The sequence below is a fragment of the Myxine glutinosa genome, chromosome 1 (genome assembly GCF_964187855.1).
Source record: "Myxine glutinosa chromosome 1, kmMyxGlut1.1, whole genome shotgun sequence".
NCBI lineage: Eukaryota > Metazoa > Chordata > Myxini > Myxiniformes > Myxinidae > Myxine > Myxine glutinosa.
Genome location: NC_136261.1, coordinates 282,180,124 through 282,196,808, shown reverse-complemented (window position 1 = coordinate 282,196,808; position 16,685 = coordinate 282,180,124). Strand labels below are relative to the sequence as shown.

At 44.5% G+C, this 16,685-nt stretch overlaps 2 protein-coding genes across 6 annotated transcripts in view; one reads left to right on the top strand and one right to left on the bottom strand.

Annotated features, from left to right (window-relative positions):
• LOC137438402 (pecanex-like protein 1) overlaps positions 1–8,920 on the top strand; it is a 224,450-nt gene extending 215,530 nt beyond the window's left edge. For all 3 annotated transcript variants that reach the window (XM_068133529.2, XM_068133523.2, XM_078767011.1), the window contains exons 32-34: positions 5,264–5,463; positions 6,185–6,750; positions 6,853–8,920. In XM_068133529.2, the coding sequence (XP_067989630.2) occupies positions 5,264–5,463; positions 6,185–6,750; positions 6,853–7,068 (982 nt within the window). In that variant the 3' untranslated portion in view covers positions 7,069–8,920. The remainder of the gene's footprint in view (positions 1–5,263; positions 5,464–6,184; positions 6,751–6,852) is intronic.
• A 928-nt stretch (positions 8,921–9,848) lies between these two features.
• Positions 9,849–16,685, bottom strand: part of LOC137438266 (signal-induced proliferation-associated 1-like protein 2) — a 254,665-nt gene continuing 247,828 nt past the window's right edge. For all 3 annotated transcript variants that reach the window (XM_068133386.2, XM_078766828.1, XM_078766837.1), the window contains one exon: positions 9,849–11,072. In XM_068133386.2, the coding sequence (XP_067989487.2) occupies positions 10,929–11,072 (144 nt within the window). In that variant the 3' untranslated portion in view covers positions 9,849–10,928. The remainder of the gene's footprint in view (positions 11,073–16,685) is intronic.

Below are 16,685 nucleotides of genomic sequence, written 5' to 3'. Positions count from 1 at the left end.
ACCTGACCGATGTGAACCAAGTTTGGTACAATGCATCAGGACGGCAAGGTCTCATAGGGTTGTACTCCCCATCTGGTTGTGCCCCTATATATGGAGATTAAAGGGGTTTTTTGCCATAAATATTGGTATTTCATTCAAAAATCTTCTCAGAAACCGCCAGATAGATCGAGACTAAACTCGCCACGAGTCATCGGGCCAATGTCCTAACATTAATTTGTGATCCTCATGGTCGCATCTCCCCCGGAAAGGGGGCCCCTCCCCGAATCACCCATTTTTGTCCCCCGTCGCACCGCGGAGCGAAAGGGGGACTATGGTTTTCCCCTCCGTCCGTGTGTCCGTCCGTCCGTGCGCGCGTGCGGGAGTGTGTGCGTGCGTGCGGGCGTAAGCGAAGGACCGCATTCGAATTTTGTGTGTGGGTGCAACCCACGTCAAAATCCAAGATGGCCGCCGCCATGTATGTCTGATGCCATGTATGTCTGAACCTTGTGAGCTGAATATCTTGAAAAATAAGCGAAGTACCAACTTCTAATCTGGTGTGTGGGTGTATCTAGGCACAAGGAAGAACGCTATTGAAAATTGGGTCGCCACGTCAAAATCCAAGATGGCCACCACCATATATATGTCTGAACCTTGTGAGCGAAATATCTTGAAAAATGAGCAAAGTACCAACTTCTAATCTGGTGTGTGGGTGTATCTCGGCATAAGGAAGAACGCTATTGGAAAATGGGTCGCCATGTCAAAATCCAAGATGGCCGCCACCATATATATGTCTGAACCTTGTGAGCGAAACATCTTGAAAAATAAGCGAAGTACCAACTTCTAATTTGGTGTGTGGGTGTATCTCGGCATAAGGAAGAACGCTATTGGAAAATGGGTCGCCATGTCAAAATCCAAGATGGCCACCAACGTATATATATATATGTCTGAACCTTGTGAGCGAAATATCTTGAAAAATAAGCGAAGTACCAACTTATAATCTTGTGTGTCGGTGTATGTAGGCATAAGGAAGAAGGCTATTGAAAATTGGGTCGCCACGTCAAAATCGAAGATGGCCGCCTTGCGTCTTCCACTTTGTCAACTCGCATCACTTCACCGACGGGGGACCTAGGCGTAACGCTTGTCACTAAAGCATCTTCTCCACAACTACCCGAGCGATACGGACCAAATGTCGTAAAATGCATCAGGACAGTGAGGTCTCAAGGGGTTGTGCTCCCTATCCGGAACCGCACCCCATAAAAGGCTGAAAAGCGGGGGTTTCGCCTCAAATGCAGGTAATTCGTATAATCTTACTGGAAACCATGGGGGATTTTTTTTTTTTTTTTTTTTTGTATGCAGAATCGAGGCTCATGAAAGAGCTAACATTTATTTCACAAACAAATCAACCAGACAAACAAAACATACAAAAAGAGGGAGCGGAAGACAAGATGGGGAGAGGAGGGGAAGCACACAAACACAACACCTGAGAGCAGGGAGAAGTGTGGGAGGGAGAGGGCCTGGGGGAAGGAGGTGTGGGAAGGGGGGTGGGGGGGGGGGGGGGGTATAAAACACAAGGAGACCAAGGACTTCCAGGATAGAAGTTGGTATTTCAAAAAAGTGTATGATTTGGGGTGAAATTTGGGGTGAAATTAGCGGGGGTAGAAAAGATCAAGGTTTTGGATGGGGGAAGATAAGAGATGGTGGTGAACAGCTGTTTTAAAGACCCGTCAATAACCCTGCAGGGGAATAACCGTCAATCCAATTTTAGGTCATTTTATCTCGATTTTCACAGATGAACTAATAAAATAGGTTGTGATGTCCAGATGTCTGTCCATCCATCCGACAGCCCGTTAACTTTTTGCTATTTTTGCTACTCCTCCCTTATCACCCGGCTGATTGTTCTGAAACTTGACATTAATACAAGACAGTAGCCCGCACAATCACTCGGGCTTGGATTTGGGAGCATGGGGGCGCCCAGGAGGCTTTACCCTCTGAACCTTTGGATCCCTACGCGTCCCTTATTTACCAACCGATTTCTCTGAAACCCGATACAGCCCTTTCACTCGATAGACGGCACTATTGCTTGCTCTTAGATTTTTCGATCTTTCATCAGGGGATCTCTCAGGGGATCAGGGGGCTCCCCCAAATCAGCGAAGATCTGAACTACAACCTCGAGAGATGGGGCGATTTATTTAACGTACTGTAGTGTCTTGGTACGTGAGTATCAGATTTTGCGGTAAAAAGAGAACACACATTTTGAAATAGTTTTATTTGCTATCATTTTAGAGAATACATCACACTCACCTCGAAGCTATCTAGTCTAGGTTTGAGTCCAGACCCAGCTATTATAAACTGGCATCCCGGTGTTTCACAGGCAGTGAGATTCATCATTGTGTGTGCCATCCCTTGGATGGATGTTTAACTGGGTGTCCCGTCTGCCAGCATTAGTTGCTGGATGTTGAATATCCCACTGTGTCCTTCGCAAAGAGTAGGCGAGCTATCACCGCCCTCTGGCCAAATTCCAAATTCCTGCCCTAACCTACAGATGGCATATGTACTGAATATGAAGAAGAAGAAGCCTCAAATGTGAAACGAGGCAAAAGGTAAGCAAGGCCAATTTAATATGCTCAACTACCCTGCAGGAGGAGTCATTCATACCTTGACATTCCGACGATGGGATTTTTGGAAAAAGATGAGGACGGATCTCAATTTGCTGCTCTAACCTAGAGAGGGCCTTGCATCCGCGGCACAGCCACGCCCTCGGCCTATGATGCTATTGCACAGCCTTGTGCTGCATATGAAAGAAGAACAAGAGAATACATATCAAAGACTGTTTATGTTTAAGATTAATTTGTACAGTTGTTCAAGGACCATGGAAGAGGTCAGGGGTGTGTTATTGAATGTAGAAATGAACAACAATTGGCATTTCACTCTGAGTTGTGAACTGGAAATTGATGCCCAGAAAAAACGTGTTTGTGTTGTTGTCGTCCCATACTGTACAGAGTTTGTGCTACTCCACCCGTCTCTTGGCAAGGGTTATTTTGTGTGGTTTGCTGTTGCCCTACCAGAAGTCAGTCAGGGGAGGAATTTGTAATCAAGGGAGGCGCAAAGCACCCCTACCATTATATAGAACGATTTCTCTGTATGCAACTTTAACATCGGGACTGAAAATTCGTTTCTCAGATTTTACTGGACGAAATTGGCTGCAAGTTTCAGGAGTAAATGATTTGTACGTCGAGATGATATCTTCCAAATTTCAGCAACGTCCATTTCCGCGTTCTTGAGTTTTATTCAGAAAACCCTCGAAATCACGTTGGTGTCTGTCAGTCCGTTCGCCCAAAATGTGTTGGCGCTCATGTCTCAAGGACTACATTTAAACTAGCTGAAAATTGGAATATACATCGGCCGATACATCTAATTAATGGCTTTCGAAACAAATTCCACCTCAGTGCCAAAGTTTTTGCTTTGCTCATTGGGGCGAACCCCAAAAAGTTGGACATAGAAAAATTTCGACTCCGGTATAAATCAATATAGAATGAAGTTGCATGCCGAGAGAATGAAAAAGGCACAAAAAGAATGGCGGCAATTTTTTTTCTTTGTCCAGGCTGGATTAATACTGTATTTCATGACGAGCAATGGTGGAGATGGTTTACAGTATTGGGCAGGACCCCCATACAGACCCCAGCGCCCCTTTATATGAACTATTTTAGAGCATTACTTGGTTCCTCCTAAGAACATAAGGGTAGTACAGCATGCACACGAGATTTTTTGAATGTCCCTCCTTTTCTATAGTTTGCCACATGGCACATACCATATAAACTTCATATTATAAAGGGACCTTTTCTATGCCCCTGGCATTTTTCCCAATAATTTGTTCAGGGTGCCAACAATAATAGCTGTCCTACTCTTAACCAAAGACAGTGGGATCCTCAAATTTGACTAGCGAGCAGCACTGGCAGACACCTTGAGGAAATACAAGGAATGTTTACGCAGGAGGACATTTTGCCCATAATGCCTCTGCTTTCAACAGCCAATTACCTAAATATATCAGTTCATCTGAAGTGTGTGTGCAAGGGGTGGGGGACTGGGTGCCAGGCACAGGCACAGCGACAGGACTGTGCCTGCCCCACCCCACCTCTTTACTGGGTCCTCCAGCTTGATGTCCTACCGATGGACAGCACACACATTGATACAACGCTCCATGTGAAACACCAGCCTCAATAGGGTATCCTGTCAGCCTCTTTGGTCCACAGGAAAGTGTAAAAGCATTTCTTGAGATAGGATAAAGAAAATCTGCCCAAAGTAATATTTGGAGATAATAAAGTTTAATTAGTTTTTTTAAAGTTACATTCCAGTGTTGCTGATATGTCATGAAGTCACATGGCTGACTGTGTGTCATGTCGTTGATATGTCTGGTTGCCCCAGGCTTGTTGGGTTCATCATTTCCAAATACATCCTCGGTCTGTGCACACTCCTATTTTAATGAGCCCCGCAATAATGCTCCACCTGAAAGGCCAGAATGGAAGCACGGAAACTGGAGGGAATTGGTTCCATTCCATCGTACGTGGGTAAACGGTGGACAGGAGCTTCTGAATGTAAATTAATCGCTGGCTTTGTGTTCTAATGGCATGAAGAGGAATGACGATCCTTATGAACCATGACGACTGCTGTGCCCCTCAAAGGGCAGATAATCGTATTTGTCTGTGATATGCCTTTTGTGGAAAACAGGAAACTCATGTATATGCAAAAGTACCTGGGAATAGGTTAATGGTTGATCATGGTGCATCCTGGTGTTAGTGGTTGATCATGTGCATCCTGGTTGGCCCCATGTTTGCAAATAGATGGAATGTCATCAGATTCCCAAGTTGGACACAGTCACGTTGTTAGATGCACAAGATGTTGATGAGCATCATGTCCTAAATATTAAAAATGAAGACCTGATGTCACATGTGCACATACCCCTAGGTTAAAGTAAGAACAAGATGACAGAAGGTATAAAACAGACCGAGTCTGAATCTACTTGGACATGACAAAAGGACGAACGAACAGGAGTGAGGAGAGGTTTCTACCTTATGGTAAAATGTGAAGGTTAATGGGGTGAAATTGAAAAAAAAAATCTGGGGTTGGGTTGGATGATGATTGTCCGGAGATGGTGATGATGAGAAACTAAAACGCTTATCTGTCACTAATTTGCTTGCGATTACTCTACCAGGATCCCGGTGGGGGAATAACCCCCCCCCCCCTTTGTGGTCCACCCAAGCATGAATTTATACCGTTGTCTCAACAGGATGCGGAAGGGCTGTGGAGCTGGTTGCAACAGTGGAGGGAATGTGGACGACTCGGACTGTTGCGTTGGAGGGATCTCGTCCATGGCGAGTAGTGGTGGGCAGCAGGGGAATCCTTCGCAAAGCGGTGTGGGGATCCCAGCTCCTTTGGAATGTTCCCATGCGTCTTCGGGACAGCCTGTGCTGGGCCAACCGGTATCAGGTAAGGGTGGAGCAGTGTGTTGCCCTTGTGCTTGCATGTCTAACCTTTGGCCATAGTTTATTCCTCATTGGGTGCATTGCTGTATTTTGCAAATAATCATCACTGCGCTGTGGATATGGGATGGAGCCTGTTCACGCATGAGGGTAATATCGTGGAAGGGCCATCACCAGTTTTATTATCACGAGCTGGGGCTGCAATGGCGTCGATATCCATTAGGGACCCTTTAAATTTTTTTTTGCCTTTTATGTTAATTGTTTAGCTAATGGATTTCTGGTTGCAGCTCATGTAATATTGAGTGATTCTGCCTTACCCGTGCTTAAATACACCGTAGATGTCATCGTTCCGCAAAAAGCTGGGTTATTGCGACCATGCTTTTCACTAATTATGGTGCTCCTCTCCCCTCCACCACATCCCTCAGCTTAGACCATGATGATCTCACTCATAAAAGAACCTGTACATGTATAACATGCAGGACAAGGACGTTGGGACACAATGGTCCAATTAGCATAGTTTACGAGATTGAACACACAATCCCAGGATCTCTGTGCTCAGAGGTTACAAAACAGGCTGACCTACATAATGTTGTCACTTGGTGCATCTACTGGGGTTAATCATTTGTTTTCTAGAAGATGTTTTTTGGATGATGGTTTTGCATACAACATTAATGGTCTTATTTTGATCCCCCCACCCCCTCCCTCCAACCCTCCCATGACTGTTCAAGGAGCATCTACAGGTCTTACTTCAAACCTTGCTCGAACATCTCCTTTGCGTGGTGGTGGTGGTGGTGGTGGTGGTGTTTCCCAGGCAAGCCAAACATCGATGTTGTGGACTGCGAGCGGTGTCGCAGGTGGTCCTGTGATGGCCCCTAATCGACAAAATGCCTCGGCTCGTGGCCAAACCTGGTGCAGCCGTTCCTCACTTCGTCAAACGGCTCCGGCCACCACGGCCCACTTGGAAGCAGGGCCGGCTTCACTATGCCAACCTGAGGGAATTGCAGGTGCAGCCAACCGAGCGAGTCTTGCATCCTCGTCAAGCTCAACCCTCAGCTCTGTGATTCTACCCCTGGGCAAGCGAAGCACTTCAACTCTTGCAACAATCGCCGCAGGCTTCCTGGCACCAGATGCTACATCTGCAGCAACTGCAAGTCTAGCTGGGAACCCTGGCAGCAATGCTGAGACGCAGTCGGATGCCAGCTCCGGAACGGGAGGTTCAGCTGGCACGGGACCAACTGGGGGTGGAGACGGCACAACGCCTGTGAGGAACGACGCCGGGTGCCCTCGGATGCAGGTATGAAATCGTAATTTCATCGACTTGAATTAAAATGTCTCCAGCTTGGAGTTTCGTAATAAACTTAGCATTTTCTACCTGATTACCCCACCCTACACTCAGGCTGTGACCGGTGGCCAGGTTCTAGATTTAAGTCAATGTCATGGATCGAAGAAGAAGGATCTGCCGTGGCCTGAAGAGACCATGCGGATTCGGGTAGGTCGTGCGTCCTGGAGGGACTGGAGTCCACAGGACGGCACAGAAGGCCGTGTACGCCAGCCTCTGCTCGAGCCAGACTCTGCAAGTGCAGGTGGAACGCCGGACTCGTCATCTGCCTGAAGCCTTGCCGTTACCAACTTCAACCAGGACACTGTTTGTGGTGAGGGAGGTTATATCCACGATCCCTCCACCAATATGCAGTATCAATGTGGTTTTCAGATTTCTTTAAAAGTTGTGCACAGAGGACGGATGTGGGTGCATACATCATTTTCCCCATATGGTGCCGCACCTTTTGACAGCAGTAGAAACATTCTGAATGGAGCTATCTATTCGAGCAGCTTCTGCTCTTATTTGGGATGTGCAGGCCTTTTCTGTGTTCCACACCCTTACCTGTTTTCCTCAATTCTTCCATGTAAGTTGTCCCTTCGAAACCCCTACCCGTTCATGGTGCCTTTCAACAAAACCCTGGTCCCCACTTTCCGATAATCTCCCACCTGCCTTTTCGGTTTTTATCCATTGCACGGGCTTCCTTTCGCTCCGCCATATTGCGGATCGTTGTGCACTGCTGGGTGCCTTCCTACTGGGAATTATCAACCAACCCACTTTGACAGGACCGTCCTGCTGCTCGAGGAAGGAGAACTGGTACCTGCCGTCAAGACTAACGTTATTGAGCTGGGCCTGGGCACTTAATTCGGAGCCAAATTAATCAGCAATGGTTGTTGGGGACTGACTAGTTGTCGGTCCAGTATTCTCATTTGTTTACTTTTGTTTGTTGTTTACTCGCCTCCTCGTTTACTTTTTACTCATGCTTACTTGCTCACCCTCCGTTATTGCGCTCTCACATACTTCCTTGTGTTCCCTGTCCAACAGCTTTCAGCGCTTTTTACCCTCTGCTTTTACCCGCTCTCCCTTCCAAAGTTGATGTTGACTTTGAAAGGCAGCAACATTTTCTTTATGGACATTGCACAGTTTATGTACATTTTTCATTGCAACTATTATTTGCAATTCTGTTTTGCTACCATGTGAACTAGCTGCTTTGAGATTTGCCAAAAGTGTTGCAAAGTGTAATCTTTTTTGGCTGCTCCCTTGTTCAATGTACTACAAAAACAACCGCTCCCCCCCTTAATGTGGACGAATGCCATGTACATCCCAAGACGTGCGAAGCTGTCCGTCGCATGGCAAGTGCTCCTCTGGAAAGTTCTGGCCGTGTCAGTTCCATTGGCAATATCATAGTTCTTAGCAGAGGGCGTCCCTCCCGCTTTGGTTTGGGGGTAGTGGGAGGTTGGAAGGGATGGGGGGAAGAAGGGGCCAGGTCTAAAAACAAGTCAAGGCTTGTTTTGGGCAGCAGGACTGCTTTTGCTGCTTTGTTCTTTTCTATGCACCAAATGACGTCGTGCTCAGCAACGCTGCAGCGACGGCCATTTTGAAAAGGGGTGGTTGTGACGGTGAGGATGAAAATACGTTCTTACCAACTGCATTACAATCATACAACCTAAGCATTCAATGTGATCTTATGGTAAAGCTGAACTGTGTACCATTATAGTATTAGAGCTGAAAAAGCCACTAAATTTCATTAGTAAAGCCTTACAATTCTTACCATAAGCACATCTTTCAATTTACTCCCTACCTCCAAATAAAAACCCCTCAAGTTTGTTCCTTTTTAAAAAAACTTTCAAACAGTGTGAGATGTTTTGAATAGATTTTCTTTAAACAGGCGCCACGTTATTGCTTGGGCAGTGGTCTTTTTCTTCTTTTTTTGAGACGTTATTTATTATTGTACAATTTGATTCCTTCACCTTGTTTTTAAGACATGGTGCTTTCTTCCTGTCCTTGAACATGTTCTGCATGGCAGACATTTGGTATAATTCTGAGTGCAGAAAACGTGGGATGTATGATGTATCTGTAAAAGTTCCACACTTGTATAATATGTAAGATGAACAGCAACAATGAAATAAAAGTTTATAAAACAGTAGTCGGACCCTGCTATTTGTGGGTTCCACGTTTTCGCAGTTGATAAAATGCGACCTGTTTATTCGTGGAAAGTGTCCCACGTATTCGCAGTTTTGTTTGTTTTAAACCTATTTGCTACCATGTTCCACGAATTCTCAGTTTTTCAAGGGGTGAAAAAAAAAGTGCTGGCTTGACATTGAAAACCCATCATTCACCAGCCATGCATAAAGCAGCTGGACATACACAAAAAACCATCTGCAAGCCATGAGCATTACCTGCTCCTGCTTTCGCTGCTGTGTGCTTTGTGTTTTCATGGCTTCCGCAGCCACGAATTTTAGCCGAACTATAAATCGAGAGCTTCGTGGGATGTTCCACCAGCTGCATAACACGTCATCCCCACGAGTTACTGCACAGAAGGAAAACACTCCACAGTATCTATTAGTGCAATTAGCTGTCTCCCTTTTCCCCATTGAAACTGGCACGGCATTCATTCGCGGATTTTCATGGACATTCGCAGGATTTGCTTTGCCATTTCCGGGATTATCGTCGCCATTTGCGGGATTTGCCTCGCTATTCGCGGTTTGGTCCTCTATTCACGGATTTTCACGACTTGGGAACCTATTCCCCCTTTTCCATTGAAACAATGCTCCGCTATTCGCGGTTTTGCAATTCATGGCATTTTCCAAGAACGTATCCCCCACGAATGGCGGGGTGCCACGGTATTTGAGTTTGAAATCGATGAGCCCTGGTGATCTTTTTGGAGGGTCAGCTATCTTTTGGGATGGAGCGTTGAGTCGCGGTGCCCCCGGTATCGCCGTATTCAATCAGCCAAGCTCCGATTGGTATCGGTTCAATCTCGGTCAAATCTGAAAACTTCTGCTTTTAAATACTCTCAAGGTAAAGCTTGGACAACATTCGAGGACAGCAAAAAGTCAAACGGGATTGCAGGGTCATGAGACCGATAACAAAGCTGGATTTTATTTTGAGTCACATGCGCAGATGACAGCAAATGTAACTCGACTTTCGAGGGCACGTGTGGTGCAGGTAAATCCAAAAAGCCGCGATTGGCGAGCCAGAACAACTGCTTACACCAAACGACAACTTTGTAAATATGACAATGCAGCACCGGCCAAGTTTAAAACAGGTCGGATATTTACAATGTACATGCTAAAGAAAAAATCTTTCTGCAAAGGTGAGGAGGGATGGTTATTAAGGTAAGGGTGTGGTCAATCACAGCTTGATGACAAGCTGCTTATGCTTATCAGGTGCGTTTCACATCACATGGTAGGGAGGGGGAAGGTAGATGCAGCTACACACACTATCCTTGTAAATGCATCAAGGTAAATTCAAGTATACCAAAAAACATATTTACAAAACGATGCCGAAGTTCCACGTCAAAATGCTTGCACAACAATGCAATGTTCGAACGTGCAAAGCCATACAAGTGGGTCTCCTTTAATCGTTCTTCCACACTCACCTTGCGATGCGATGGACCAGCCTTCTGTACCGGCACTCATCGAGCAAGCAGGTGAACAAGGAGTGGCCTGACCCGAAAAGGATGGAATGTCTAAGCGGTTAGGGTTTGACATCGCTCATCTAAGCATGCAATACCTTGGCTGCCATTCTGCTTACGGTAAAAACTGCAAAGACGACAGGTGATTGAGCTCAGCAGGTATGGCTGCACAAAAGAAAGCCAGCAACACAGCCCCTCATCACTGTACAGGATTACTAAAGCATCTCTCGACAAAAACACACGTCTGCGAATCTTGTGCCAGGCACGATTCCACTCCACCGACTGGTTTTTCCATCTTTGAGGGAGCTCCAGCAGAAGCATCACCCAACAGGTGGATGTAGTCATCGCCGGGGTTCTCTCATGGCCGCTTCACAACCCAAGTGCTTTTCCTTAGTAAGAGTCTCTGTCCATGTTTGGAATCACCAAAAAAAATCAGAATCCCTGGGATTTGTATCTTTTCAAAGCAACAGAGCTTTGGTTCACATTATTAATATTCACATTTGCACAGTGACTAACATCACTTCCTGTCCCTGGAGTCTTGGAACATCTTGGTGATACGCTGCAGCTGCTTCGCTGACATTTTGTACTCGTGCTGGAGCCGCTGGTTGTCGAGCCTGAGGTTCTGAACCTCTGACTGTAAAATGGCTTTGGACTCCTTTTCCTGAGGATAGTGAAAAAAGAAGAAAATCACACGGCTCACCATCTTATTATATATATATATATATATATACACACCATCGTTCGAGTCAATTTCATTTTAATACATAAATATGTTGAGGCCCCTTTTACTCCACAAATGTCAGAGCAGAACAGGCCGAAATGGAGACGGACAGCGGGGCGGAGAGGGAAACAAGCGGATAAGAACATGCATGCACTGCAGCACCTATTTAGTGACCCTGTTGAGGCTTCCAGGTCAGAAGGGGCACTATGGTCTGTGCATGTGTGGGATTTCTTATCTGTTGGGATAGGGAGCAGTGCTCGTCACGCTCCGCACATTTTGATTGATATCCACATAAATCAGTCATAAATTTAGATTATAGTGTCAATCGGTTGGGCAAATTGAGGAGGAGGTTTTTAAAAGGTTTTTGCCAAAATCCAATATGGCTGCCAAACAACATCATCGATGACATCAGTTATCAAACTTTTTTCCCATATGGGTGGTCGATCACACATGTAACATTTCACATATATCTGTTCAGCTGTTTCAGAGCAGAGGATTTAAATATGTGTGTGTGTATATGTATATATATATATAAATATATATATTCTTTGTATATATATATTTAATTTAAAAAAAATCATGGCAGCCCATACCACATCACCGATGAGATCCTCAATTAAATTCCCAACAAGCGTTACGCCTAGGTCCCCCGTCGGTCAAGTGATGTGAGTTGACAAAGTGGAAGACGCAGACAACATGCTATGATATGATATTTCGCTCAAGTTTCAGACATACCTGGAGGCGGCCATCTTGGATTTTGACGTGGCGACCCAATTTTCAATAGCGTTCTCCCTTATGCCGAGATACACCCACACACCAGATTAGAAGTTGGTACTTCGCTTATTTTTCAAGATATTCCACTCAAGGTTCAGACATACATGGCGGCGGCCATCTTGGATTTTGACGTGACGACCCAATTTTCAATAGCGTTCTTCCCTATGCCGAGATACACCCACACACTAAATTAGAAGTTGGTACTTCGCTTATTTTTCAAGATATCCATCTCACAAGGTTCAGACATACATGGCGGCGGCCATCTTGGATTTTGACGTGGGTTGCACCCACACACCAAATTAGAATGCAGTCCTTCGCTTACGCATGCATGCACGCCCGCACGCACGCAGGCCCGCACACACGCACGCCCGGGCGGACACACGGACGGAGGGGAAAACCATAGTCCCCCTTTCACTCCGCTGTGTGACGGGGGACAATAAGCGAAGTACCAACTTCAAATCTGGTGTGTGGGTGTATCTCGGCACAAGGAAGAACGCTATTGAAAATTGGGTCGCCACGTCAAAATCCAAGATGGCCGCCTCCATGTATGTCTGAACCTTGTGAGCGAAATATCATATCATAGCATGTTTTCTGCGTTTTCCATTTTGTCAACTCACATCACTTCCCCGACGGGGGACCGAGGGGTAACGCTTGTTTTTCAAGATATTCAGCTCACAAGGTTCAGACATACATGGCGGCGGCCATCTTGGATTTTGACGTGGGTTGCACCCACACACCAAATTCGAATGCGGTCCTTCGCTTACGCACGCACGCACGCAATTGAGGAGGAGATTTTTAAAAGGTTTTTGCCAAAATCCAATATGGCTGCCAAACAATATCATGACATCAGTTATCAAACTTTTTTTCCCATATGGGTGGTCGATCATACATGTAACGTTTCACATATATCTGTTCAGCTGTTTCAGAGCAGAGGATTTAAATATGTATATATATATATTTTTAATTTTAAAAAAATCATGGCAGCCCATACCACATCACCGATGAGATCCTCAATTAAATTCTCAAAAAAATTTCTTCGTGGATCTCCCTCAAAAATTTCATATTCATCCATAAGGAATTCGACTAATGCAATTATGACATTTATAATTAGGGTACTGATGGCAAAAGAAATAGAACCACCATTAGAGGCCATTTTTCCCCGCAAAGTTGGCCTTTTTGGGCACTGTAGTTCCCTTTTTGAAGCAATGTTTTATGGCCGGATGCCCTTCCTGCCGCCAACCCTGTTAGTCGCCTTTTGCGACACACAGGGAATTACCAGTGAACTGGTACTCAATTTGCCGACCTCGGAAGGATGACAGGCTGAGTCAACCCCCCTGGTGTTAATTCAGCGATCGACTGGGATTCGAACCCAGGATCCAAGGATCCCAAGCCGGCACCCTAACCGCTAAGCCAACACCAATGCAGTCCCTGACCTGCGCCGTCAGAATTTTTTTTTTTCATACAGCAATTTCAGAGATGTCCAAAGTTTTTTTTTTTTTTTTCGAACATAGCTGCCATACCACATCTATGCATGTTGTAGTTATTGTTTAAAAATTCTCAATGTGTTGGCACTCCGTTGAAAGGTTTGTGTGAATCGCTCAAGTGGTTGTGGCAAAAACAAATTAAAAAAGTAAATAAAGGTGAAAAGGTGAGGGAGGAAAAAAATCCGCATAAAATTAATACAGTACGCTAATAACAACAATAATGAGAATAGCATAATAATATTAACAATAATAATAATTGGCAACAAGAACGCCACTCAGTAGAGCGCATACTCCCGCCGTGGGTGGCCGCTGCTGAGCCCCGTCTTCCAATGGTAAAAAATCCTTCAAAAAATTCCTGGATCCGGAATAATATCCTGAGCTTCACCAAAAACTAATCAATTCTTCCTTATCACAAGGGCAATCATCCCACCAACTTTCATCCAAATCCGTTCAGAACTTCTCCAGCTATCTTGTGCACGTACGTACACGTACGTACGTACACGTACGTACGCACACACACACACACACACACACACACACACACACACACACACACACACACACACACACACACACACACGATCGAATGCATTACTCCTGGCGGGAGTAAAAATAAGGATTTTAGCATGACCCCTCCAGAGGGAGTAAGTGTTTCTAGTAATTAAAATTTGGCAAGGATAACCTCTGCTGGGATTCAAAGTTCCGCATCAATACCTCAGCCTAAGAATAGTTAGCGCGCACACACACACACACACACACACACACACACACACACACACACACACACACACACACACACACACACACAGACAGACAGACACACACAGACACACACACACACACACACACACACACACACACACACACACACACACACACACACACACACACACACACACACACACACACACACACACACGTCTGCAAGTAATACGATTATAATGCGATTTAGAGCGAGTACGTGTTTAATTAAAACGATGCTCCGAGTGGCTCATTCTTTGTAAATCCAATGAAGTATTGTTGTTCGTGCATTGCGATGGATCAATTGTTCTTATTTGAAAGCCATGGGAACACGAACGAGTCCAACTGCTCGTACAGCCATCTCCAGCAAGGACGTGTCCCAATGAAGAATCCAACGGGTTACAGGGTGATTGCGTTTTACACACCTCCACGCACACCACCTGTAACATGCTGTAATACGAGATCAGACACCTAGTCAGGTTCACTGTTTTTTCGTTCAAAATTTTGGGAGATTAGCAAAACCATACATTTTTCGAATATTCAGAGCATGAGGAATCCAAAAATTAATGTTGGCATTTGCGTGGACACCTGCATGGCCGCCATTTTGGATTTTCAACATGGCCGCCATAAAATACATATTTTGCGCTATCTCGGCTTCTAGTCAACATAGAAACTTAATTAAATGTGCTAATCCTATGTTTTCTGGGTCAAGAAAACCATTGGTGGGATCATTAGACTTCTAATCCTAACACTTGCTTCACTTTTAGGACAGATGTTAGTGATACAAAAAATATTCTGCATATTCAGCATATTCCTGAACGGTATAGACCTAGTAGATCCTGTGTATAGGACTTATAGTTCAATCTGATACTAACAAGGCTGCTTTCTTGCTGTATAAACCCATACCTATAACTTCAAAGGACTTGCAATATCATGTATTATGTAATACAGTTATATCACAAATATAAAGACAATGGTTTTCAATTACCTTTGTTTGTTGCTTTTCTATAATCTTGAGCACTATTTTGAGGCCTTTATTGGATTCCTTGACCCAGAAAACATAGGATTAGCATATTTAATTAAGTTTCTATGTTGACTAGAAACCGAGATAGCGCAAAATATGTATTTTATGGCGGCCATTTTGAAAATCCAAAATGGCGGCCATGCAGGTGTCTGTGCAAATGCCAACATTGATTTTCGGATTCTCCATGCTCTGTTGATTCCAAAAATGTAAAGGTTTGCTAATCTCCCAAAATTTTGAACGAAATTATATTTGTTAACATAGTGAACCTGACTAACCGCCTGAATAACGCCATAATGCTTGCATCAACCTCCACACACCTCCCAGTCTAAGTACGGCTTAACCATACACAGCTCGACTGTTGTTTTAACAACCTGGTGATACCTTTTATTGATATTTATTTCTCCACATTTTCATATTGGTTTGATTTAGGTCTGCGTTCACTTTAATAATGGCTTTTCCATGTAAATAATTAATCAAACGTGAACACCATGGTGATTATGGAAAACTGCATCATACTATATACAGTCACGTGAAAAAGTAAGTACACCCCATGTAAAGTTTTGACTTTTTCAACATATTTCAACATACAGCTATTTCATCTTCATTTCAACAATATTGATAGATAAAGGTGATATAATATAACAAATATCATGAAACATTTACATTTTGTAGTCCATTGTATAATTTCAATAAACATAAATGCAAATTTCGCATGTGGAAAAAGTAAGTACACCCCTACATTTATCACTACTTCAAATACCTAAAATTAGAATCAGGTGCACCAGCTCAGGTGCAAATGATTAGAACATCGTTAGAGAGGATCTTGGAGTAACCTGTCTTATTTAAACCTCAGACATTTAGTTTGGTTTGCTCTATGTTGTTGAAGTGTGCGGCGTCACCATGCCTAGATCAAAATAGCTCTCCGAGGCCTTCAGAAAGAAGGTTATAGATGCCTATGAGTCTGGGAAGGGATTTAAAAAGATCTCCAAACAATTTGAAATCAATCATTCGACTGTCCGGAAGATCATCGACAAGTGCAGAAGATTCCAAACAACTGCCAACTTGTACAGGCCAGGCCGCCCCAGCAAGTTCAGCCCGAGAGCAGACCGCAAGATGCTGAAAGAAGTCTCCAAGAACCCCAAAATATCATCATGGGACCTACAGGTAGCTCTTGCCACTGTTGATGTCAAAGTGCACGAGTCTACCATTAGAAAGAGGCTGCACAAATTTGATCTACATGGGAGGTGTGCCAGGAGGAAACCTTTGCTGTCCAGAAAGAATATCAGGGCAAGACTAAAGTTTGCCAATGGACACCGAGGCAAAGACCAGCACTTCTGGAACAATGTGCTCTGGACAGATGAGTCAAACGTAGAGCTATTTGGCCACAGTACCAGAAGACATGTTTGGCGAAAACCAAAGACAGCATTTGACCACAAGAACCTGATACCAACTGTAAAGCATGGTGGTGGAAATATTATGGTTTGGGGCAGCTTTGCTGCATCAGGGCCTGGGCAGCTCACCATCATAGAA